The following is a 27716-nucleotide window of genomic DNA, read 5'->3' as shown; positions in this document are numbered from 1 at the left end:
GCTACCTTGAGGATGACGTATGACCCTGAATAACAACAAAACTTTCCAGGGAGCCTGTGTATTCAGCTTCCAAAATAAAAGACAGGTGGACAGCAGCACAGCTTTCTGTTTGAGCAAGTGTCTGCCTCCCTTTGTCACTTAAAATCTGCAAATAAGTTGTGATGTATCGTAACAGGCACCATCGAGCTATTTTATAAATGGTAATGATTTGGAAGCACTCTGTCCAATAGTTTTAGGCAATTTATATGTGTGCTTAAAGTTATAATTGGGTTGAGGTTAGAAACTAGTCTTTTAGGTCAGTTTAGGACTTTTACTGTGATAACACTGTTCATTCATTCTTAACTCATTCATCAAATACTTATCGGTTACCTTCTATTTCCCATTGCTGTAGGTGCAAGATGGGCTTCCCTGGTGGCTCAGATGGTAAAGAATATGTCTGCAATGCAAGAGACTTGAGTTTGATCCCTGGGTAAGGAAGATCCCCTGGAGAAGGAAATGGCAACCCACTCTAGTATTCTTGCCTGGAGAACTCCAAAGACAGAGGAGCCTGGTGGGCTACAGTCCATGTGGTCGCAAAGAGTAGGGCATGACTGAGCAACTGACACTTTCCATAAGTGCAAGAGATTCAACAATAATCAATACATATGATGGAGCTACTTTTTCCACTGAGGGTTAATCTTCAAAGTGAAGAAGTCACTCACTCGGGTCCAACTCTTTGCGACCCCGTGAACTGTAGCCCACCAGGCTTCTCCTTCCATGGGATTCTCCAGGCAAGAATATTCGAGTGGGTTGCCATTTCCTTTTCCAAAGCAACTGCTAAATTATGACTTAAATACAATTATTTGTATTTTTGTGTTAATTTGAATGAAAGATGGTTTCTCAAGTTTTTAAAAATAAAAGTATTCCTTTTTATTAGATACATCTTGTCCTTTAAGATCCAGCAGTGGAAACTCTACACCAAGAAGTCTTCTGGAACCACCTCTCCCTAATCGGCTTAAAGAAAGTGAAGTCACTCAGTCATGTCCGACTCTTTGCAACCCCATAGACTATAGTCTACCAGGCTCCTCCATCCATGGAATTTTCCAGGCAAGAGTACTGGAGCAGGTTGCCATTTTCTTCTTCAGGGGATCTTCCTGACCCAGGGATTGAACCCGCGTCTCCCACATTGTAGGCAGAAGCTTTACCATCTGAGCCACCAGGGAAGCCTAACCAGCTTAAGCAGGACTTTAACTTTCACTCACAATAATTTCATCATAGGGTGCCTTAGTACTAATGCCTAACTCTCCCCATCTCAATATAGACTCACAAACACATCTCAATAACACAACCAGCATAGAAAAGAACTTCACTCTGTACATACCCCTTCCTAGGGATAGGGAGATGTGCCTGGAGCCATTCCCCACCTCTCGCTGGCCTGAAGAGTGAAAAAATATGTAGTTCATTGTTCTTCTAGATTTTCTCTAATGGCCTGAACTCTTGGGAGACCTTTCCTACATACTGGATCTATGTGTATGTGTGCATGTCTTTGTATGTGTACATATGTACTTGTGAGTTGGCAGAAGAATATGCTACAGGCATGGAGACAGTGCTAAAGTATATCTAAATTATATTCTTCACTTTTTCATACCCCAAAGAGAATATTCTAGCAGGGCTATAAAAATGTTCATCTTCACTCTAAGAGACACACACAGAATGGATCATTTAGGTTAATGGTTTCTGGTTTCTATTCTGAAATCCAAAAGATTCTACCAACTTATACTAGAAAGAATAAAAACCAAGAACTAGCCTCAGGACTTACTTGACTACATATATGCCTACAGAAAAGAACATTAGTATTGAACCTGATTCATAAGGAAAGACATGTAGCCTTCCTAGGTTACTTCCTTTATCCCTGAAGATACTGCATTTTCCATTCCAAATAGAATGGTGTGAGATGATTGAACCAAAATATTTTATCTTCCACCATCTTATAATTTGTGATTCAAAAATTGAAAATACACGTGAGAACTGCTGAGTAACCACATCTAACTTGTGTATCATCTACACTATCTTTTCTTGGGATGAATAATAGCCCAATTCCAAATACTTGGGCCTGTTAGCCAATTTCACTGATGGCCAAAGATCCAATTATTGTGACTGCCCTGCCCCCTAAACCCACTATCTAATAGTTTAGAAAACAAGGCCCTGCAGGGAAGTGAGAATGGTTGAGTTAGAAACCACTTGCTACTCTTCCAGATGCCTCTTTAGTTTACCACTGCACACTTGCCTTTTGAAGTGAGAAGGCAGAGAAGACCTAGATGAAAGCATTTACTTTGCAGGTGTTAGACCTAGGCTCAGAGGGCAGATAACCTGGCCTGAAATCAATATGATCTGAACGCGAATCCAGTTCTCTTAATTTAAGATTGTGTTTAGTCTCTTGTGCTAAAAATACAGAGCACTTGTACTATATACTTCCCACAAGATACTGGATCTATTAAAGACCTGATGCTATTCATCATCCTTGCAAAAAAAATTTATGGGCAATTCTTTTAAACAAGCCTCAAAATAAATTAGTTACTTAAAGAGCCAAGCTTTATCACTATGAGATTAATAACTGGTTGGAGACATTTTAGAAGACGGCAATGATTCAAATGTTCTTGATGATATGAATTGGTCCGAAATTCAGCACCTGATTAAGTTATTTTCTTATGGTACAAAATTCAAACACAAGTAAGCGTTGGCAAAATTTCCACATCCTTTCAAACCTTTCCCTCTTCTTTGTGCATGCTGTAAACCATATGTCTTGGGAGACCTTCAAGGGCTCCAGTCTTGTAGCTTTAAGAAGCACTATCAGTTTCCTTCTTCCCTTGCTTTTATGTCTGATTATAGAAAGCTTTTCATTCTTCATTTAATGAATCTATGATTGTGAGAAAAAAATAAGAGTAATGATCCACTCAATGTTTCCTAGTCCGTTAAAATGGATACTCTATTCTCTCTCTGTTTTTAGCCAAATGGACTGACTAGGTAACTCTTCCTGTTCTTGGTTCTTCCTCCTTTTCCTTGTAATCCCTTTGGAATTGAGTGTGTATGTGTGTGTGCATGTGTGTATATAGAGAAAAAAAAATTTGATGAATATGCATTAGTATTTGAAAAATATTCATTTTAAGAAATACTGATTTTCAGTTCCAAATATAGTTTTCACCAATTTAAGATTGGAATGAATTACATACATGCTTTTCTGTTTATTGGCTCCTTTTATAAGGTGATCAGTTCAGTTCAGCCGCTCAGTCGTGTCTGACTCTTTGCGACCCCATGAATCGCAGCACGCCAGGTCTTCCTGTGCATCACCAACTCCCAGAGTTCACTCAGACTCACGTCCATCAAGTCAGTGATGCCATCCAGCCATCTCATCCTCTGTCATCCCCGTCTCTTCCTGCCCCTAATCCCTCCTAGCATCAGAGCCTTTTCCAATGAGTCAACTCTTCGAATGAGGTGGCCAAAGTATTGGAGTTTCAGCTTTAGCATCATTCCTTCCAAAGAACACCCAGAACCGATCTCCTTTAGAATGGCCTGGTTGGATCTCCTTGCAGGCCAAGGGGCTCTCAAGAGTCCTCTCCAACACCATAGTTCAAAAGCATCATTTCTTCGGTGCTCAGCTTTCTTCACAGTCCAACTCTCACATCCATACATGACCACTGGAAAAACCATAGCCTTGACTAGATGGACCTTTGTTGGTAGAAGTTATTAAATATGAACTATGAAAGAATGGGCAATAAATAAAAGATATCACAATATGATTTTCTTGACTCTAAAATATATCTCTTCTTATCTTTTACCTTAAATCTTTGTTTAAAGATATAGTGATTGTTCTCTGATCAGTCCTAATTATTAAGTTCGTTACCCTTTTTTGGTTATAAATATAAAGTATCAGCATCCTTTGGAAATGCACTTGCCAAAAGGGAGGAACAAAATATAAACAAGAATTTTAAAAGATATTAATTCTGATAAGCTAAATTTAGGGCAGGAATTGTCCAGAATAGATGAAACTACTTTCAATCTGATTGAGTTCCAAAAACTTCAATTTCTAAATTTCAGCTCTCCTGGCATATTTAATGGAGTAAGCAGTATTCCTGTTAAGAACAGTCAATTTTTAACTGATCTTAAAGCTCTCTGCGGAGAAGGCAATGGCACCCCACTCCAGTACTCTTGCTTGGAAAATCCCATGGACGGAGGAGCCTGTTAGACTGCAATCCATGGGGTCGCTAAGAGTCGGACATGACTGAGCGACTTCACTTTCACTTTTCACTTTCATGCACTGGAGAAGGAAATGGCAACCCACTCCAGTGTTCTTGCCTGGAGAATCCCAGGGACAGGGGAGCCTGGTGGGCTGCCGTCTATGGGGTCGCACAGAGTCGGAAACGACTGAAGTGACTTAGCATAGCAAAGCTCTCTGAGGCCTAATCCAACAGTACTTGAGGAATTTTTAAACTAAGAACTCAAGATTCAAAACCAGTGTAATATTCCTAACAACTCTGGGGTGATGGAGCAGTGAGGAAGTTGTGACCAAGGAGTGTGGTTAGTTATTGGGTACACATCTAAACATATGATCAGTAATGATTCTCAGACAAGAGGTTTGAGCATCCAATTATACAAATGATGGGGTGGTCTTAGATTAGGACATGAAGCTAAGGCTCTTAGACATTCCTCTCATCTTCATTTCTCCCTGGGTGTCAGGATTCAATAAATAACCTCTGCAATCAGGCTGTCAGAGTTCAGCTCTTGGTTTAGCCCCTTGCAATCTGTTGATGATGATTAGGTGCCTCAGTATGTCTAAACTTCTGTTTTCACAACTGCAAAAGGGGAATGGGAAATGACAACATTTATACTACAGAATGGTTCTGATGATGAAATGGAATAATCCCCACATAGCACAGGGTCTGACATTTAATTGTTTAAACCTTGAAAAAAACCTTAAGAAACCAACTCTCCTAGCCCCTTCTCTAAAAGATGAGACAACTGAAGTCCAGAGAGAAGCAATGACTTTCTTAGTATCCCATGTCTGATTAGTAAAGATATTGAGGCTAGAGCCCTGGTCTTCTTATTTGAGTCCAACATTCTCTCCTCAGCATTATCTTACTGGGAGCACAGGACACAGAAATGTCCTAGGACCTGGTTGGTATTTCTTGACAATAATCAGAAATTGTCACAGCTGTTAAGATATGAGAAAATGCAGGAATTGAGATAATACATAAAAGAGAGGTAAAGAACTGCAAGGCTAAGGTTAGGATTACAGGTCTATCAATTTGACCCTTATTTTGTCACTGTGTCTATGGGCAATATATCCATTTAATTTGCTCCTATTTTCAGAATGTAAAAGCAGAAAGAAAAACATTATCAAATACCACTGGATTGTTGTCAAGAAAAGCCAATAAAAATGATTACTCTAGCCATATAAAAGTGTGCCATGAAAGCTTAATAATCAACAGTATTTAAGCAGCGTGTCACTGAGTAGCTAACAGGGTGCCCATGTTTTATAGACAGCATTTATGGACTTTCACAACCCAAATTTTGACTCTTTATGACTTGTGTGTAAATTTAGGAAGTGGTTGAAACCACATATCAAATCAAAACTGCTGCTGAGGCACCCTGCCAAGTAAGTGTAAATATCCTTGGGAAATCTCACATGTTACACAGTGCTGTGAAAGTGAGTCTATCCTTTGGGGAGCTAAGACTATTATGGATGGATACCTTGGGCCTTAGAACATTTTGTTCTGGGGAATGTAAAAAATTTCTCCAATTCTAGAAACAGGTTGGGTATTTCATTTTTTTTTTTTTTTTACACATAATTATCATTTCGGAAACTATAAAATTTGTAGTTATTCTTTTTCTAATAATTTGGTTATAGAGACACATATTACTAAAAACTTTTTAGCATGTAGCCCAACTGCATGAAGTGCTATCTCATCCATATTTTGTCCCACAGAGCACTAACATATAAAGGTACTCAACATATTTTTGTAGAGTTCAAATGAGTTGAGATTATTACTGTGATTGTTTTCAACATTACTGCTTGAATTTCATCCCATTCCATTACTGAATGAGAACTCCTTAAGATCAGCAACCATAGCTAATTCATCTTTGTGACCCTAATGCTTGGCATGGTAGAAAGTTAATATAAATGAAAGGCAAAAAGGAAAGAACAAAAAGAGAGGAAAAGAGGGAGAGAAGGAAGGAAGAAGGACGCAGAAAAAGGAAGAAGAGAGGTAGGAAGACACTGAATTTCTATTCAGAGGAATGATAAATAGAACTCCTCTCGTTCCTAGATCATTATTGATGACCCCAATTAGAAAGGTAAAGAGACCGTGACAACAAAATGCAGCCAAATTCAACATACAGAAAATGTAGCATAACCTAGAGTAATACATCCTATGTCCCACAATCAAGTACCCTGTGGAGGTTACTCAGTCAACATCTCAATTTCTAGCTTCCTGGATGTGTTCCCTTAGTAGTACGACATCACTTAGAATAGTCAGAGAAGAAATGTTGGAGTCTTTTGTCAGGGAAAGTCAGCAGGTTATCATGGAGAAGACGAGACACAGAAGACAATTCTTTCCCTGAGAGTCACTGAGCACAGTGATTCTATCCAGCGAAGAGACACCAGAGACACTGTCATTAAAAGAGGCTTGAAGGTGCTCTCCTTATGGCTGAAGGGGGACAGTGCCATAAAGATAACATAAACACTCCTTCTGCTATAAAGGAATTATCATCAGAAATGCACAGAAAATTTTTTGCCTTAGATATACAGAGGATGTGCAGGCACAGTGGCAAAGCAGAGATAGGAAGATATGGTTGGAGGATTAAAAAAATTCCAAAAGTCCTACTGCAATTGAGATCCATCTGTTATAAACTCACTAATATAAAGGTAGGAAAATAAACCAAACATTTATAATTTAGAAAGAATTTCCATTTGTACTAAAGTAGTGATGAAACTCGGAGAAGGCAATGGCACCCCCTCCAGTACTCTTGCCTGGAAAATCCCATGGATGGAGGAGCCTGGTAGGCTGTAGTCCATGGGGTAGCTAAGAGTCGGACACGACTGAGCAACTTCCCGTTCACTTTTCATTTCATGCATTGGAGAAGGAAATTGCAACCCACTCCAGTGTTCTTGCCTGGAGAATCCCAGGGACGGGGGAGCCTGGTGGGCTTCCGTCAATGGGGTCACACAGAGTCAGACACGACTGAAGTGACTTAGCAGCAGCAGCAACAGCAGTGATCAAACTCGGAGAAGGCAATGGCACCCCACTCCAGTACTCTTGCCTGGAAAACCCCATGGATGGAGGAGCCTGGCAGGCTGCAGTCCATGGGGTTGCTAAGAGTCGGATATGACTGAGCGACTTCACTTTTGCTTTTCACTTTCATGCATTGGAGAAGGAAATGGCAACCCACTTCAGTGTTCTTGCCTGGAGAATCCCGGGGACGGGGGAGCCTGGTGGGCTGCCATCTATGGGGTCGCACAAAGTCGGACACGACTGAAATGACTTAGCAGCAGCAGCAGTGATCAAACTGATCCAAAATTTTGACCCTTTCACTGACAGCAATTTTTATCTTGACTCTCTCTTGTGGCTTGTTCTGCCCCCAACCCCACTCAACCTTCTCAGATTGCTCTCTCCACCTCTTCAGGCAGTCACAGAATCCTAATGCAACCCAGGGTAGCCATCTATTCCAAGACAGTAGAGATCAATTAGGAATATTGTTCTTTTATCCTGGATTAGAATGAAATTCAATAAGACACAGAGGAGACTGTGGTGCAGGGCCCATGGGAACTGGGCTTGATGTGCTGTGATGGATCTCCTTGTCGCCTCTAGTTTCTACAACTCCATGAGACTTGCTATATCGGGTAATCTGTGCTTGTCACCTATAGCAGGCAAGGCTAATAGATACATCAATCCAGGAAGAAACTACAGGCAGCATTTGAAGATCTAACCAAGATGACAATACCTACCTAAGCTCAGAAACAATGTAAAATAAAGTGCCATTGGTGACTAGCTTCAAATTGAACTTCATCTATACTTATCAATTACCTTTCAGTGTACATATGAAACTCAGACTAACTGAAACATATTTCAAGCAGAAATTGTAAAATTTAGGACAGTACATGATCTCTACTTGCTTTCACTGACCAGATACATTTTTAACAAAATAAGTGAAGGGCATAAGAAAGGTGGTAGGAAGACTATATGAATGTGTAAACAAATGATTAAGAATTGAATTGTCCAGTTAGGAATTGATGCTGTCCAGTTTTCATTCATCACGTGACATGTACTGACCATGTAACTACTTAAAATATTTTATTAATTCATTGGAATTATTCTAACTTGAAAAATAATAAAACCAAACTTCCTTTAAAATATATTATTTTTAGACTTTTCATTGATTCAAGCAATTCTTTCTATTAATCCAGATCATGAGCATTTACCTCATCACATTATATGCTTCTGTCTTTACTTACAACTTCAGGAAACCCAGTTTAAAAATATGATCTGAGCAGTGTCAAATATTTTCTATATTTAAATCATAATCAATTTCTAAGATATATGAAAATTACCTAATAGATAGTCTATCATATGCAATGTGACTTCCAGCCATCATGCCTAAGGCTAGAATTTACACCTAAAGAAGAATAGTTAACAAGGTTTGTCTTGCTGAGTAAATTAAAACCAAAACCATCATCAACACATGCCTTACCTTTTCCAGGGAAATATTCCCATCTTCTTAACCTCAAGGTGTGGCCCCTGGGGCAGGTATGTAGTTAGAATAAAGATTTAAAATGAGTCACTGGTAGAAAGAGATGTGCACTTTATCTGAAGTTAGAGAATGCTAATAACAATAATGATTAATACACTCTGGCTTCTTACAGAATTTAGGGAGTAAGATGAAAGACATAGACCTGAAAATATCTAGAATAATCTTGTGCCATCCTGCAGTATCCAATGTGGAGAAGTGGATATCATGGCAAATGTCCAGTAATTACTTTCTCAATCTAATGGTCAGATGGCAAGACATTTCCCAGAGCATCCTCGTGGACTAGGTCCTTTCCCAAGGATACAATGTGGTCCAGTCCAAATCTGGGTTCTTAGACACAACATGCATTAAATCACTAAATCTTAAAAGAGTAAACCCAACTTTTTCAACAGGCACAGAAGTAAGTTTATCTTTAAGATTTGGGGCTGAAAGATATTTATGTGTCATACCAGGCCAGAGAAAGACTTTGGAAACTGTTGACCTCCTTCACTGCTGTGGATGTGCTGGGGTGAGGGGCAGGTCATGTTGAGGGGTGAAGTTCCCTTAAATTTATCTTGCACTGAGAAAGCCCTATTCCAATACTTCACAGGCTCTTTGGGCAATTATAGTGAAAAAACTCCAAGTTAGCTCTCCAAACCAAAGAGAACCTAGTACTTTTTAATAAGCAGAGTCAACCCTCAACCATGTATGCATATGGTAGAAGGTAGTATCTTCAATAATAAAATGATAATTTCTGTTTGACTTCACAACATGTTCTATATTTGGGAGTTTTCTTTTGTTTTTGGCAAGATCAACAGACTTATTTTCCTAATTAGTTTGACCCCAATTAATGTTACGATTAACATTCTCTGAGCGTACATACACATATGTACACTGTTCACCAATTGATGGTGGGGAGAATGCCCAGAAACATATTGTGGGACAGGGAAAGGTGGTCTGAGATTATGCTTTTGCTGCTGGCAATTCACAAACTACATCATCTGAATCAATAGGGAGTTGGCTGTATTTATACCAGGCACTTCCTAGAGCCAGATAATCACATTAGCTAATTCCCATCCATAAAATATGTGTAGTCTCCGTAATAATTTATTAAACGAAGTCTATCCTACACACAGAATGTTGCTGTGTTTTTTCCCCCCATCCAGGATTACCTAGCTTTACTTTTTATGCCAATTCAAGTAACAGGGCAATTGCCAGACTGTCTAGTACTGGCTGCTACACATACCTGCCTGAGTTCTCGCTCAGGCTTGGAGATACTTGGTAATGAAAGAGGCCAGAGTTAACTCCTGTCACTTTGGGGAATTCAGCGCAGCTTCCCTTGATTTCCTGAAAACACCTTCTAGAATTTTCCCCTCTCTTGATGGCACAGGGGGCCTGGCTTTCCGGATAGGCCGCCTGCCCCCCGCCCCGCACACCCCGCCCCCCTCCCCATCTTGGCGTCTGACCCTGGAGGTCGCTCACCTATCTTCTCCTCGGCTTGGCTGCTCTCCGCAGTCTCCGTTGGAGGCTGGGCTGTTGCCATGGCAGCAGCATCCTCTGCAGCAGGGGCGGTGGCGGCAGCAGCAGTGACAGCAGCAGGCACGTCGGCTTGTTTAGGCTCCTCCTTGGCCGGCGCATCTTCGGCCTTGGAGGACGGCGAGTTGTCAGTGGAAGCTTTAGTGGCACTTTCTGTCTCAGCAGAGCCGGCCTTCTCCTCCGAGGGGGCAGGAGCCTGGGGGGCTGCCTGCTCTGTGGCAGCATCGGGGGCGCCCTCCCCCTTCTTCTCCTCGGAAGGAGTTTCGCCGGCTTTGCCGGTCTTCTCCTCGGGCTTGGGGCCGGCGCCTGGGGCCGCTTCCGCGGGAGTGGAGCCTTCTCCCTCCTTCTTCTCCGTGCCTTCCGCGACGGCGGCTTCATCCTTTTCATTTGCCTCCGCCTCGGCGGCTGGGGCATCACCCTTCTTCTCTCCTTTGAGCTTTTTCCTCGTTATGTGTCCACGGAAGCTAGCCTGAATTTTGGTCGCGGCCTTATGAGCTTTATCTTCTGGTTTGATGCCATCTTGTTCAATCTTTTGGTCCTCATCATTTTTTTCAACCTTTATAGAGAAAAGGGGGGGAAAAAAGGAGAGATGGAACAATGTTCTTTTCCTTCAAATCACAGCATTCAACACATATTTATTGAATGACTTATTTTGAGCTAGGCACCATACTTGGAGTTAAGCAATCAGCAGTACTCTGGAAATTCAAACCAAGCCTCCTTTCTTTCCCTGGTGAAGAACTTAGGAGAGAACACATTATTTTACAGAAAAAATAATGTCCTTTTGGCCTTCCAGAATCACTGGCATATCTGTTGTTCTTTTCCCAACTCAGTGTCTCTCCTTGACCAAACTTAAATCAGCCTTTTTGTAGATGTACTTTGGAAATTCAAGTCACACCCACCCTAGGTTTTCATCAAAGAGCTCTGAAAGATGTTGATTTTTCAGGTTTTTGTTAGAGACTCTGTGAAAAACTTTATGATTTAAAAAAGTATTGTGGAAGTTTATTTGTTTCCTCAAGATTTCAAGCTTGGTCAGGAAACCAGTAGGTTTGGGGCAAAGAGTATGTTAAAGGTTTAAACAGGAAATTCCATGAGGGTCTTGTACAAAATACAGAAGAGTTCCAGCACTCTGTGAGGTTTGTTCAGGATTTGAGAATTCAAAATGCCTCCCTCTGTGTGTGGTCCAGCATCAGTAATGAACATACCAGGCCTTCAAGGTTTGAATTCAGAAAATGGTCATTAATCTTGAGTTCTTTTTAAACAGAAAGAGTAGAAAACACAGCTTCCACTTTTGAAACAGTGGCATATATTCACTAGATCACAATTTCTTACTCTCAAAGCAATTTAAACTTAAAATTAGTTTTATATTATCATCAATAGAACCATCCTAGTACTGAAGGCAAGAGACTAGAATGTGAACTTTTTACCACTTGATCAGGTTACAGCATAACATAGGCTGCAAATAACTTTTTTCCACATGGAAATTGAATCAGAGGAGAGGAATAAAAGGTATAGTCATGAAAAGAAATGCCTAGGCAAGTGAGCACTCAGAATTCACTATAGTGTCATTGCCTACCATGCTGTCCTGGTGTGGTTACTTATCATTCCCACATAACCATTATATTAGTTTCAGGTGTACAACATAATGATTCAGTATTTGTATATATTGCAAAATAATCACCACAATAAGTTTAGTTAACGTTTGTGAATACTCTCTTAGGCAATGGGGAAATACAGCAGTGACCAATGCAGCAAAAGACCATTAATTAGAGAATGCTTATCATGTACCAAGTCCTCTGCTTGGCCCCAATCTCGACCTTGGCCTGACCTTGGCCTTTGCTCCAGTTTAGGATGCAAATCACAGCAGGCCAACATAAGGCATGTTTTCCACCTGTCATACCAGTTCTGTCCCAGTGACCCAGATCCTGTTCATCATGATGTAGACCTGACATTCTTCAGACAAGCATATGGGCCTGTATTGCTTAGGTCCATCAACATGCTCATGGGTATACAAAGGTATTTTTGAAAATAAACTGCCTCTGAGAGTAAAATCAGGATGGATAAATTTCCAGTAAAACTCAAGGCAAGTTATTCTTTTTCTTCAACTAACTGCACATGTATTCACACAGAGAATGAAGGAGTGCACGACAACTCTTTGGAGGGGCCCCCTCTGCTTCCTGCTCCCAGTGCCATGCTGCAACACTGCTTGGTGCTCTGATGCACCACCACCTTCCCGCTCTCCTGCTGCTCTTGAAGACTCCTACTGGGACACACGCAGCACAATCTGGGGCCCGGGAGCAGCTGTCCCTGCCAGGAGCCCTCTGCTCAGAGATGGAAGCATAACCCCGTTAAATTAACAGTTGTGAATGGAGCATGCAGCCAAGATGTTGTTAATTTATTTTACTCTATCTTGAATTTTCTGAATGAGGCACTGTCTTATGTGATAGGACATCTGCACTTGGGCCTTGATGCCAAATGGTTCTTCAATACAAGTCCTGGTACTTGTGAGAGTAAACAAGCCAAATATTTGAGTAAGCAAGTGCATAAAAGACCCTCTGGTGACTCAAGAAAACTGCATCACCCTTTACTCTTTAAGAACACAAAAGAAAAGGGATAAACTCTTAAAACTTTGGAAAATATAAAAAGAAGGAAGTTAAGTCTGAATGATAAAAAGAAGATACTTTACAAGGAAGCTGAGTGTCTGAATGATATAAAGAAGGTTACTTTATAAGGATGAAGGAAGAGCCCCTCTAAGTTCTTTTCACCTTCATCCCCAATCTGTTTTTCTCTCTCTATCTCAATTTATCAAATCGTCTGTCACTTTAACTTTCCAAGTGATGAGGACTTAAGCTTCTGTGCACAGCCTCTGTGTTGAAATGGCTATTTAGAAAGGTTCAGACTAGACGTGGGTGTGAAGATTGTGGGATCAGGCTCACCTGAACAATTCAGGAGTGGAAGGGGCACAGATAGGAAGGGGTGGGCAGGAGGGGAGAGAATGTGAAAAAAAAAACATGGTTAGCAGAGAAGTGAGACAACCCTACAAGAGCTGGGAACCCAGGAGGTAAATACACCCAAAGAAGTGCCCAAAGTACCCCCACAGACATGCAGCTTCTCCAGGAGGCACTGCTGGGCCCCTTAATATCATTAGAGATTTAGGGGAGTTGGATTTTAGGAATTAAGTGGGAATAGACAACTAATACAAATTGTACAGATCGAGGGAAAGAGACAGATATGAGGGAACCGAAAGGGAAAGGAAAGACAGGGGAAGGAAGAAGAGGAGGGGAGTGGGGAGGAAGGAGGGGAAGGAGAACCAGCCTAAGATGAGGTCAGCTTAAATGACTGTACAGAGGCATCCAGAAATAAAAATATTTCAAGTACAAACCGGATCTTAAGCCAGAAAATGCCAAAGTGTACATAATTTCTTTGGTGCTTGTAATTAATTCCATAAATATGACAAACTCCAGGTTATTTTCTGGTAAATTTCCTTTCCCAGTCCTAGAGGTAATAGCATTGGTAGTGTATTTTGCTGAGAGGGGAGATAAGGAGGAAGGTTTCCCAAGACTGGCTGTGGGGGAAGCCACAGAGCATCAGACCACATAGAACTTTGCCTAGCTGGAAATAGAAGAGCTTGCCCCAAACAAGAACATGTGAGCCCAGGAAACCAGAGATCACTCAGTACATTTAGCACAACCCTTTCAGCTTCTAATGGGGAAAGCTGTGCCCTGAAAATTTGCTTCAGTTTATAGCATGAGTGAATCAGTCAGTGGTCTCGTTTGTATTTGAACTCAGGTCCTCTCCTTTCCTACCCAACTCCAAGTCCAGTTTTATTGCATCAGTGACTTTGAATAACTTAGTCTTTCTCATAGCAGACCGTCTATAAAGTGTCATGTCAACATCCTGGTTCGTCTATTCATTTAACAACACTGAGTGCCTATGCTGGGCACCACAGATATACTAGTAAGCAGACAGAAACTGTGTCTATCCACACAGGACTCTTATTAAAATACACTTAAAAAAAATAACCTCATAGTATTTAGCAATCAGTAATTTCCCAGGAATTCAAGGAGACATCTGAACTTTCACCCATCTATAAAGTAAGGATGGTAGGGTGTGTATGCTCAGTCATGTCCAATTCTTTGCAGCTCCATGGACTGTAACCCGCTAGGCTCCTCTGTCTATTGAATTTTCCATGCAAGAATACTGGAGCAAGTTGCCATGCCCTCCTCCAGGGGATCTTCCCAGCCCAGGGATCAAATGTCTCTTGCCTCTCCTGCATTGGCAGGAGGGTTCTTTACCACTAGCACCACCACTGGGAAGCCCATATAGTAAGGCCAATAGTCTAAATATGTCAGTTACAGATGGAGGAGGCCCAGAAAAAAGGAGAGCCTGGTATTTAATGGCTAAAAAAAGTCAGTTTATAGTTTCATTAAAATATTTATTTCTTAAACGCAGCTTGGCCACAAATAAGCTTGTTCTGAGTTCTGATGAAATCCTCTCATTTTTACATGGAGATGTTGCTATCCATGAATTAATGAATGGGGACCTGCCAATGCAGTTCCCTACATGTAGGAAGAGGGTCATGATGAGTCACCATAATTTTTTCAGAAATCTTCATTGTTATAGCTGAGAATTTTTACTGAAAATTTCTTCTGGAGCACCGTAATTTGTGAGATCTTAAAGGAAACGAAGGTATGGAAAATGTTTATTTCTCAACTAAGGGTAAAATCTTGGATGAATATTGGTTTGAAGGAGATGAAAGGAACCATTTCACTAACTTGCTGTTTTTGTTGTTGTTGGTTTATTTGCTAAGTCATGTCTGACTCTTTTGCGACCCCCATGGACTATAGCCTGTCAGGCTCCTCTGTCCACGGGATTTCCCACGCTCTTGCCTGGAGAGGGTTGCCATTTCCTTCTCCAGGGGATCTTCTTGATCCAGGGATCAAACCCAGTGGATTCTTTACCATTGAGCCACTAGGGAAGTCTACTAACTTTCTGGGATCTAGTCAAATTTTAAGGTCCATTGGATGAAAGGGCAATACTTTTCATCACCATTTAAGAATCACAGATAAGAAAGCCAGATAAAAGAAACAGCTATTTCATACCCAATAATAAGCTCTGGTTAATAATTTCCTTTTTCTCTGGGGGGAGAGGGATGGACAAATTAGGATTCAGTCTAAGATGGACAAACATTTGCATTTATTATGTTACAAAAGAGCTTTAGGCAAAAATCTATAAATGCCTAATTTTCAGAACTAATATAACATCAGCCATTCAATGGGACACTTCAATTCATTTAGCTTTTTGCAGTTACCACAGAATACTTCAGCCTTCCAAATACAGAAAAATGTGGCCCTGTATCTACTTCTGCTAGCTCTTAACACTACAGTGATAATACTTTACATTTTCTCTGAAACAGGATTGAATTTTAAAAAGTTTTAAAAAGTCATTGCTGTGCATCAGTTCCTATTTCCAAGAATATCTTTAGTAAACCAAAATATTTTCAATTTGATTGAGCAAAAGATATTTCCAAGAAGCCAGATTGAAAGGCCAGAGAGATCAGAACCAGAGTAAGGTGTGGATGGATCTGTACAAATCTAATAAATATCTACTTACAGCTCACTCTATTTTTGTTAATAAGGTATTGAGGGGAAATTCACATAAGAAAATTTCACTCTGTTTTTCTATTTAGTTGGCTTTAAGCATAGTTGATAGCATATACTTTAGGAGACATGTCCAAGTATTAAAGAAACCCCCAGTGGAGTTTCTGTACTTGCACTGAATCTAGTCAAAGATCAGAAATTCAGAGAATCACCCCTTATGGAGGAGTGAAAGTAGGATGGTCCAACCTTGTTCAGTGTTGTAGAGGAAATTCTTCAGGTTTTCAGGCAGTTCTAGGAAAGAAGGTGTCATTTAAAAGATGAATAGGCATAGCTTGGATATGGGGGTCTCTCAACACTCAATTTGGTTTGAAAGTCTTACTAAGGGTGTGAGGGGATGGGGAACAGGATGTGAATAGATGCAATAAAACTGTTGTGCTCCAGCCAACAATGGCCATCATGTTTTTGAACTCTGATCCTCAGTGCAATGAAGAATTCTTTTAGTTCCTAGACAGTTGGGGGCCCAGACATATGACAACTGGGCAATTCTCTGGGGGAACGTGAGACATCAAGATGGACTTTGCAGGCTTCCCTGGTGGATCAGTGGTGAAGAATCTGCCTACCAGTGCAGGAGATGAGGGTTTGATTGGGGAAGATGCCACATGCCATAGATCAGTTAAGCCTGTGCACCACAACTATTGAGCCTGAGCTCTAGAATCCAGGAGGTGCAAATACTGAGCCCACATGCCATGAATACTGCATACCCTAAAGCCTGTGCCAGGAAATAAGAGAAGCTACCGCAGTGAGAAGTTTGTGCACTGCAACTAGAGAGTAGCCTCCATTTGCCATAACTAGAGAAAAGCCAGAACAGTAACGAAGTCCCAGCACATTAAAAAATTAAAAAATAAACAGAATAAAATTATTTTATAAAAGAGAGAGAGAGAAATACACTGAGTATATCTGCTCCCTTAAAAAAAAAAAAAAAAAAAGAGCTACTTTGCAAATCCTGACACAGTGGTAGTGAGGGAATTCTTTTTCCTCTTCAGATGAAGCATGCAGCATAGCACTGCAGTTCCAGAGTCATAATAAGTGGGCAAGAAATGCTTACTGATTGACTGACTATGTAAAAAACCAAATAATCCCACAATGGAAACTGGAATAATGATGTGAACTTTTCAAATAATGGATACTGATGAAGATACGGGTCTTCACTCACTTTCATATATTATTTATTTAACATGTGCAGCCCAGCAACTTCCTAAAGAATATGAAGTGGCACATTCAACAGAGTATAAAGCACTACTGGAGAAGAACTCAGTTTCCATTCGAAACAGTTATCTTTTATTTTGTGTATGTATAACTCTATTTGTCCCACAAAGACAGATGGAGATGAAGCAAAGAGCATACTATAATTGGCACCTTCTGACAGATGAAAGTCAGCATACAAAAGGCTTTTTTTGTTCACAGCTGAATCTCCAGTTTCTAGAACGGTGTCTAGCATATAGTAGATGCTCAATTAATATTCGTTGGATGAATTTAAAATTTTAAACTCAATTACTGCCATTTCAGAAAGACAGTGATAAGCAAATTAATCTGGGATTAAGTTTTTTGGTCAACTTTTAAAATGCTTCATTTCCCAGTGATGGACTTCAAGAGCATCTGGCTAAGACAAGTATATGTTTGCCCAACACCTAACTGAATAACTGACTTCTTGTGGTGAGTTGAACAAAGAATCCAATTATAGAAATGAAAGAGCAGGAATCAGACAAGTCACAAAACTATAGAAATGACATTGAAAATAATTTTAAAAGCACTTAGAAAGGGAAACAAATATAGAAAAACAAAAACAAAAACATATTCATCTTACCCATGGGTTATCTGGAATCATATCAATCAAATTGTTTTTCAAATATACATCTCACCTCTTTATAAGTTAAACAGGTGAAAATATTCAGAGAAGGTTGTTGGAGACTCTCTTCTTCCCTGTTTAGACTTAATCTGTATGATGAGCCCCATGGCCTAAGGTTATGGGCTAGAGATGACTGGTCCCTTAGATATTCAAGGAAGGAAGCCCCCTTTTTCAAATGGGTACTGGGAAGAGACCAGGGTTAAGATGAGGTATATACTTCTGCTGGTCTATAAAATTAATATTTTTGAATTATAGTCTTAGAGGAGACTCTTCAGAGTCCCTTGGACAGCAAAGAGATCAAACCTGTCAATCCTAAAGGAAATCAACCCTGAATACTCATTGGAAGGACTGATGCTGAAGCTCCAATACTTTGGCCACCTGATGCAAAGAGCCAACTCATTGGAAAAGACCTTGATGCTGAGAAAGATTAAGGGCAGGAAGAGAAGTGGATGACAGAGAATGAGACAGTTGGATGGCATCTCCAATTCAATGGACTTGAGACTGAGCAAACTCCAGGAGATAGTGAAGGACAGGGAAGCCTGGTGTGCTGCAGTCCATGGGGTTGCAAAGAGTTGGACAAGACTTAGCAACTGAATAACAAATCTCTAAGGGCCCATGCTAGACAGAATAATTTGACTAAACTCTTTCAGAAAAAGAATACTCTTTGGGTATGGTGAAAGAGGTATAAGTGAGCTAACTGAATCAAGGGTCAAGGTCAGTGATCCTCAAGCAAATGCCAGCTGAGAGTCAGCTCTGAAAGGAAGGGGCTCCATGCTTGAGCAGCAGCAGTAGACTCTGATGAGAGCTGCTGATTGCAGTTCTCTACCTTAGCTTCCCAGGTGGCTCAATGGTAAAGAATTTGCCTGCCAATGTAAGAAACTTGGGTTCAATCCCTGGGTCAGAAGAATCCCCTGGAGAAGGAAATGGCAACAGCAACGCACTCCAGTATTTTTTCCTGGGAAATCACATGGACAGAAGAAGCTTGGCAGATTACAGTTCATGGGGTCACAAAAGAGTCAGACATGACTTAGCGACTAAACAACAACAACAACAACCTCTACAAGGGATCACTACCTCTTAAGTGGCACAGTGGAAGGAAGGAGAGGTGGATAAGGTGAGGAGATACCAAACCCTGTTCTAGGAGAAGTCTCTATGCCTACAATGGCCACTGAGCCGGGAACACAATAGAGGGACTCCTTATCAGGCTGCTGAAGCAGCTGAACTCACACACCAGATGATGAGTGGGACTGTAAGGCTTCCTTTGCCAACAAGTGAAGAAAGAGGAGAGCAGAGGGCAGCCAATACATCTGGGAAAAGACAGACAAGCCTGACTGGCAGACAATCCCTTGTACCACCATTGCAGGTGAATTCCATCCAGTTGAGCATTCCCAAGAACAAACCACACCCCAAGCTGCTGGAGAAAGTTCCCAGAGCCAACCAGGAGGAAGAGAAGCCCCAGAACCCAGTGAACTTGACCAAAAGCTCTGCTTTCCTATCCGGTAGGACTCTGCAAAATGTCTCTGGTTCAGGAAATTAAAACACAATGAGATAAATATTTAATTAAATCGCCATATTCTTCCTACTATACTGACTAGTGATGACTGATTTGTTCTTTTCTTAAACTTCTTTCATTATGAAATGTAATTTACTACATTCTAAGTCAGTAGTACTGGATAAATTTTTTTCAGTGAACAAATGAGTGAGAGAGACACTCCTCATTCACTCTGCTATATGTCCTTCCCCAAATAATGTCACTGTTGGTCTACATACCTGGTTTTTCCTTCTTTGTGCTTATATGAACCTGACATATATTTTTATCTCATTATTAACCGAATTGTCCCCTGGACTATAAAGCCTCTGGAAGCAGGGCTTTGTCAATTTTGTATAATCCTCAAAGCCTTGGTAGGTAAAACAGAGCCAGGGCTGGCACATGGTTGATGCCTCCAAAATATTTATTTGTGGTTGTTAAGTGACTCCATGCCATGCTTGTGTTAGTGATCAGCGAGCATGTAAATGGGCAGCACCCAGATAACTGGCTGGGTGTCATTGCTTCTCTCTGGAAAACTAATGCTTGGGGTTTTGTCAAACTACTCCCCAGCAGCCATAGCTCTCTCTCCTCTTAATTTATAGTGAGCATACCACATACATAGTTAGTATCTAAATTCAGTTCTCATCAAAATCCTGTGAGGAATACATCACTGTGTCTGCTTTATAATCAAGGTAAATTGGGCAACAGAAAGCTGTTATCCAGTGTCTAAAGACTGGGCTTGCCCTCAATCCCTGTCTTTGTTCAGTGCTTTAATTAAAAAAAAAAACTGTCTTTAAAAAAATTATTTTATTTATTCATTTTTGGCTGTGCTGGGTCTTTGTTGCTGCACAGGCTTTTCTCTAGTTGCAGACAGCAGGGACTGCTCTCTAGTTTCGGTGAACGGGCTTCTCACTGCAATGGCTTCTCTGGTTGTGGAGCGCCTCCTCTAGGCTCAATAGTTATGGTGCACGGGCTTAGTTGCTCCATGACATGTGGGATCTTCCTAGACCAGGAATCAAATCTGTGTCTTCTGCATTGGCAGGTGGATTCTTTACCACTGAGCTACCAAGGAAGCCCTATTTAATGCTTTTTAAAATAGACTGTAGGAAGCCAATATTCCCTGGTGGTAAGAGCATAGGCTATACCAGCTCCTCATCTTGAGCAAGTTAACCTCAGTTTCCTTACCTGTGAAAGTGAAAGTCACTCAGTCATGTCCGACTCTTTGCGACCTCATGGACTGTACAGTCCATGGAATTCTCCAGGACAGAATACTGGATCGGGTGGGTAGCCATTCCTTTCTCTAGGGGTTCTTCCCAACCCAGGGATCAAACCCAGGTGCCTCGCATTGCAGGTGGATTCTTTACCAGCTGAGCCACCAGGTAAGATGGAGGAATAACAGGGTTATCTCACTGGGTTGCTGTGAGCATTATATGAGTTAATATATGTAAAGTACTTGGCACAGTCCCTATTATATTGTACATTCTCAAAAAGGGACAGCTAATTTTCACATCATAGTCATTGTCATCATCACTCTCATCTCAATGTAATGTCTACATTACCATTAGACTGAGTCCATGACTGCTGGTATCCCCACCCAGGGAGGAGAGAGTCCAGATCCTTAAGTCTATAGTACTATCTATGCTCAGAGAGAGAAACAAAAATCATCTAAAGCATGCCATAAAACTCAATCTAGTTCTTTCCTGTCCTTGGGAAGGAGGCAGATCTGTTTATACTGTCAAGGGTAAATCATGATCCCTCTCTTCTAACACACACCAATCCTCTTTAACTTTACCTGTGTCTAAACCACCACACGATCCAGCATCTTTGTGATGGAAATTCACTTAAACTAGAAGTGTGTTCATTCTCAAAATGTACCTTTTACTTGGCACCCCTACCCCCATCCAACAACAACAGAAAAAATCTAATATAGCTACTATTTCACATCTCTATCTCACTATCTGTCTATAGCTCTTCCACATCAGGAAAACAATTGCCCTGTAGGTTCTGAGAGCTCCTCTGTTTACTCATCCTTGGTGAGAGCTATGAATGCAGCTGCCAGAAACTTTGTGGGGGGTTAGCTTAGGAGCATGTGGTCCTAAGGAGAGGGAGATCAAGATTTGGGGCTTCCAACTCTATCCAGTGTGTGCCCGTTGGATGTCAGTGAAGCTCCTCCAAGTGTCAGTGTACCTCGCACACATCTAACGTGTCATTAGGGTGCACGTCATTATGAAACATAGTTGACAACAGATGGAAACGAACCTGAGATGCTATTTGCTTAACAAAAAATGACTGTAAATTGAATTTATATATTTCAGGTTATGAGGTACTTTCCACCTCATAAAATGGTTCCTTGAGGAATTACAATGAATTAGGCTGAGCAAGTATGCTTTCCCCTTCATAAACCGAAGTAACTGAAACACAGATTGGTGGAAAGCCCAGCGAATAGTAGAACAGATCTTAAACGTAGGTTTTCAGTCTCCTTGAATTTTAAGGAACCGAACAGAATTCAATCTAAGAATTCAATACAAAATACTCCGAAAAAGAAGAGCCACTGAATAGTAGCAATGCTACTATTGCTACAGGAGCAGTGCTAATATCAGCACTAAGACTACTTGAAGTACTTTATAATGAACAGAACTGGTCTACATTTCAGGTCTTATAACAGATGGCTCCAGAGTCTCTGTATAGGAGGGATCAGGAGCAGGAACACGTTTGAAAGGGGGAAGTGGGTGGTTTTTCCTGACACTGCACTTGCACAGCAAGCATACTGCTTTGTACAGTACGCTTATTTTTATGAGGTGACTAGTGGGATGATTTTGCAGGCACATTGCTCTTCGTCAACAGTAATTTGCACATGCCTTAATGGTCTATATCAATCACCAGGTATGTGATCGCCCATTTAGAACAGCACATGAGAAATCCAAAGAAAAACAAAAAAGAACAACATGCTCTCTTTCTGATTCTAGAAGATATGTTGTATTCTTTCATGTGTGGAAAAAACAATATTTTTGGTGAGGAGGGGTGGGGGTGTCAGTTCAATGGCATACAGTTTCAAGACAAATAGACTTATTTCCATTTTAACTGAAATTCTGTCCCCAAGCTGTTGGATAGTGTAAGGGCAAACATACAAGACTCTAGAAAAATCTATACATCATAACTGAATCTAAATTTGCTAGTGTTGTTATTCTTGTCACTGGTCTTCTCTTGCCCCTCCCTTTGTTTTTAGGCATCAAATTCTCTTTAGGTCACCAGGCACTGAATTCATTGATTAAATATTTCCTGGCATGGTTTTTGGCTCAAACAATTCATGTTCAAATCCTGGTTCAGCCATGGTTTAAATATATGACCTGCAATAAATGACTTAATTTCTTCAGAATTTAGCTTCTACATCTACCATATAGATACTAACATTTACTGTGGAGACTTCCTTGAGGATGAAAGAAAACAGTATTTGTAAAATGTCTGGTATTTAAAAACTCAATAAATAATTGTTTGGAAGAAGACAATACAAGTGAAGTGAAAGCTGCTACTTTCTAGAGACTAAGGATTAGGTGCATTGTTTGATAAATATTTTATAGTTTTCTGTCTCTGATAGATTATGGAGGAATTTTTTAGGGCTATGCATATTTCATAAAAATAACAAATGCTTCTCTCAAAAAGCCTCTTTAAAGGTACTATAAAATACCCTCTGAGGGTACTTTATTCTAATAATAAATTGAAGAATTATATAGTACCATGTGCCAACTACTCTTCTAGGCACTTTATTATATGTTATAAATATAAAAATAGATTTATTAAATTTAATTTTATTTTATAGGTGAAGGGGCTTAGGCACATGGACGTTAAATAACTTGCTCAAAATCACACAGCTAGTAAGTAACAGGGTTTGAACTCAAAACTTTGCATAGTTACAGGGGAGGTAAAATGACCCCAGGAAAACAGGGCTGGTGCATTCACGGCCTGCGCTGTCTCCAGCCTCCCAGGCAAGGTGAAAAGCGGAGTGCATGGTGGGAGAACCCAGAGCATGACTCGGTCATGGCCAGTGCCCGCCAAGGCTGAGCCAGTTACCAGAGTTGAAAAGAACAGGCTTCAGAGCTGTCACCCCAATTTCATAGTTCTCATAAAATCGATTTACAACAGAAAAGTACAAATACATTTTTAAAGCAGGGGCTGTGGTATCGTGACCTCATCACCCTGGTGATGCTGTGACTCATTTTCCTTGTGAAGATTTTGACAGGGAAGGTTCACACTTGCGATGCTGAGAACAGCTCAGAGACCAGGTTTCCTATTAATTCTGAAAGCAAGAGAGAGAAAACACCGGAACAGAGGAAGCAATCTTGGGGGAAGTGTGAGGGGAGGGCCTCAGGTCAGGAATCAGGTCTATTTAATTACATGAGAAAAGCAGATGAATAAACTGGAGTCACTCTTATACTTATCAGAGGAAAGAGGCTGAGCAGGTGGGAAAGATTTATTCAAAAGTCTGAGGATTAAATGCAGAGTTCCTGAATTAAACTTTGCCTTTTTCTTGAACCAACTATTCCTGTTACTTGACTCACAATTGTACTGAGGCAGATAGAGAAATCTATCTAGAACTATTCCATCGACGTCATACTTGTTGCTCTGATTATATTCTCAAAAAAATATACTACTTATGCCACACAACTTCTTGGAAGATGAGTTTAGTGACAATGCTCATCATGGCACCAAGAATCAGCTTTGTGGTTCTACAAGAAGAAAACACAGCACCCTTTGAAGCCATCAAAGAGAAAATTCCCGCTTTCGTTTTTGAAACTAGTTTAAAGCTCAGAAAACGAAGATCATGGCATCCGGTCCCATCACTTCATGGGAAATAGATGGGGAAACAGTGTCAGACTTTATTTTTCTGGGCTCCAAAATCACTGTAGATGGTGACTGCAGCCATGAAATTAAAAGACGCTTACTCCTTGGAAGGAAAATTATGACCAACCTAGATAGCATATTCAAAAGCAGAGACATTACTTTGCCAACAAAGGTCCGTCTAGTCAAGGCTATGGTTTTTCCTGTGGTCATGTATGGATGTGAGAGTTGGACTGTGAAGAAGGCTGAGTGCCGAAGAATTGATGCTTTTGAACTGTGGTGTTGGAGAAGACTCTTGAGAGTCCCTTGGACTGCAAGGAGATCCAACCAGTCCATTCTGAAGGAGATCAGCCCTGGGATTTCTTTGGAAGGAATGGTGCTGAAGCTGAAACTCCAGTACTTTGGCCACCTCATGCGAAGAGTTGACTCATTGGAAAAGACTCTGATGCTGGGAGGGATTGGGGACAGGAGGAGAAGGGGACGACAGAGGATGAGATGGCTGGATGGCATCACTGACTTGATGGACGTGAGTCTGAGTGAACTTCGGGGGATGGTGATGGACAGGGAGGCCTGGCGTGCTGCGATTCATGGGGTTGCAAAGAGTCGGACACGACTGAGTGACTGGACTGGACTGAAGCAAATTCTCCAACTTCTAGATTAAACTAGATGAACCTACCTTCCAAAGATGTATGATAACCTGATCTTTGAGCCATAACAATTAGGCTGGATAACTGAGTAAATTAAGCAGGTGTTGGGGCTTTCCTGGTGGCTCAGAGGGAAAAGAATCTGCCTGCAATGCAGGAGACCAGGGTTCGATCCCTGGGTCAGGAAGATCCCCTGGAGAAAGGAATGGCAACCCACTCCAGGATTCTTGCATGGAGAATTCCATGGACAGAGGAACCTGGTGGCTTGCAGCCCATGAACTCACAAAGAGTCGGACACAACTTAACAACTAACACTTCTATTACTACTAAGGAGGTATTAAGTCTGATTCTGAAGTCTTGAAGTAATGAAAATTACCTCTCTCTTCTTGATGCGGAGACAATTATGAGATGTTGCATAAGCTTCCGTTGTAACCCAAAGTGTCACACAGAACCCCAGGCTCACGTCCAGCACTGTGAAACTCTAAAAAATGGGGAGTTTTACAGACATGTCCTAATGTGGGGAAGGCTCAGAGACTGTCCTGAACTCCAGAGTTCCGGGAAGGTAGGATGATGCAACTACTCTTCCCACAACTCTGATTTACTCATCAGAAATCAATGATACTCCATGTCAGCTCAGGACTGGACCCAAGACTACGAATAAAAGATTCCCAGGGCAATTCATTAGCTATCTCTCCACATGGTTGGGGCAACTCAGTGGCTCTAGGTTAGAATAATCCCCTAGTTTCTCCAAAAGCCAAAGGCATAGTAAAAGCAAACCCTGGTACTTGCCTGGTACCTCCATAGCCTCTAGTAAGTGAGTGTAAATCAGCCTGGCTGTGCACCCCAGAAATACACAACAGAAAGTTTAAATTACCGTGGAGAACTGAGGTAATAATGGCATAGTTGGTGGCAGTAGCAGAGTGGGTGTACAGGAAAGACCTAGACAAAAATTCTCTTTTTATCAATGTCTGAAATTCCACCTTCGAGCATTATTCCCTAATTTTAAGGTTTAAAACAGACACTAAAAATGAACACTGTAGAAGCTCTCTTACTTGGTCTGTTTTCCACACTGTGCTACATATTTTATGAGATTAAGCTAAAGTAGAGTTATGGTTTCATCATTACATGCCCCCCACACACACAATTCTTTAAATATTCCCATAACTTTGCAAGCCAAGAAGATATGTATTGCTTTAGCATTTGAGAAATTCATGGAATGGACCCAGTCTGCCCTGCCTGCTTCTCTCACAAGCACACCCTTTACTGTAGCCAAGTAGGTCCACATGCGGCTCACTGAACATGCTCCTCACCCCCACAATTCTATGAGCTTACTAGCATGTGGCTTTCTACAGACATCTACCTTGTGTGTCTTTTGAAACTCCAAACACCTGTCAAGATTCAGTCCAATCCTCACCTTGACTGGAGAGTTTTCTTGCACCCTCCTAGATGGGCAGTTCAGAGGCCAGCAAAATTTTTCTGCAAAGGGCCAGGTAGTAAATATTTTTGGCTCTCTGGGACATCAGGTTTCTGTCACAATCACTCAGTTTTGTCACAATTCTGTCTTATGGCATGCAATAAGCTATAGCTGCTACCTAAATTAACGAGCATGACTGTGTTCCAATAAAACTTTATTTATGAACAGTGAAATTTGGGCTTTACATTACTGTAAGGGATCATGAAATATCCCTTCCCAGGTGGTGCTAGTGGTAAAGAACCCACCTGCCAATGCAGGAAACACAGGGGACCCGGGTTCAATCCCTGAGTTGGGAAGGAAGATCAGCCTACAGTCTGTGGGGTTGCAAAGGGTTGGACGGATTGAAGCGACTTACCATGCACGTGAAATATCATTATTCTTGATTTTCTGTCAACCATTTAAAAATGTAGAAATCATTCTTAGCTTGAAGGTTTCTTTGCTCATCTCTGGGGCAGGGTTTACCTTTATGTTAAACTCCACAGGCTTCTCACTGAAAATCGCTCCTTACTCCCAAGTTCTGTGACTTCACTCACAATTGGGCCCTCATCAAATATCTGCCTCTGCATATCTATGTATTTATCTATCATGTTTTCATTGTAGTAGTCAATGTACTTATTCTTCAAACTCTCCATTACTATGTAAACTCTCTGAGGACAGGAATATTATCTTAATAATAGAGGCTACTCCATTAAGGCTACTCAATAGATATTGTGATTTATGGTAAAAAAAAAAAAAATACTTATCTTCATCCCCATTTTGGACACAGAGCTCCAAAAACCTTTGGAATTTCCTGTGATGAGAGCAATAAACGTGTCTTTTGTTATATTAATGAAGTGACTGCTTGAGGGTCTGGGGGAGACTGGTTGCCAGCAAAACCAGCCACATGATTAGAGGGTTGGGGCTTCCGTCCCACCCTCTGACCTGCTGAAAGGCTAGAAGGTCTGGAGGTTGAATCAGTCAACAATGGCCGGTGGTTTCATCAATTATGTCTGTGTCATGAAGCTTCCATAAAAAACTCAAAACAGGGTTTGGTTCACCACGAACCTGTGGAGATTTAAGGAGAACGGTATGCTCAGTGTCCTTTCCCACACCTTGCCTTAGGCCCCTCTTCCATCTGGCTGTTCCTGAGTTATATAATCTGTTAAATAAACTGGTGAACTAGCGAGTAAAGGAGCTTCCTGAGCCCTGGAAGCCATGTGTGTGCGTGTGTGCTCAGCTATGTCTGACTCTTTGCAACCCCATGGACTGTATGTAGCCCACAAGGCTCCTCTGTTCATGGGACTTCCTAGGCAAGAATACTGAAGTGGGTTGCCTTTCCCTTCTCTAGGGGTTCTTCCTGACTCAGGATCGAACCTGGGTCTCCACTGTCTCCTGCATTGGCAGTGGACTAGGATTCTTTACCACTGCACCCACCTGGGCTTCCCTGGTAGCTCAG

General features: G+C 41.1%; 1 protein-coding gene across 1 annotated transcript in view; it reads right to left on the bottom strand.

Moving 5' to 3' along the window:
* Positions 1-27716, bottom strand: part of GAP43 (growth associated protein 43) — a 99478-nt gene that overhangs the window by 29415 nt on the left and 42347 nt on the right. The window contains exon 2 of the mRNA XM_025284355.2: positions 10243-10852. Within this exon, the coding sequence (XP_025140140.1) occupies positions 10243-10852 (610 nt within the window). The remainder of the gene's footprint in view (positions 1-10242; positions 10853-27716) is intronic.

This window comes from Bubalus bubalis, chromosome 1 (genome assembly GCF_019923935.1).
Source record: "Bubalus bubalis isolate 160015118507 breed Murrah chromosome 1, NDDB_SH_1, whole genome shotgun sequence".
NCBI lineage: Eukaryota > Metazoa > Chordata > Mammalia > Artiodactyla > Bovidae > Bubalus > Bubalus bubalis.
Note: the sequence above shows the minus strand (reverse complement) of the source record. Positions and strands in the feature narration are given on the sequence as shown.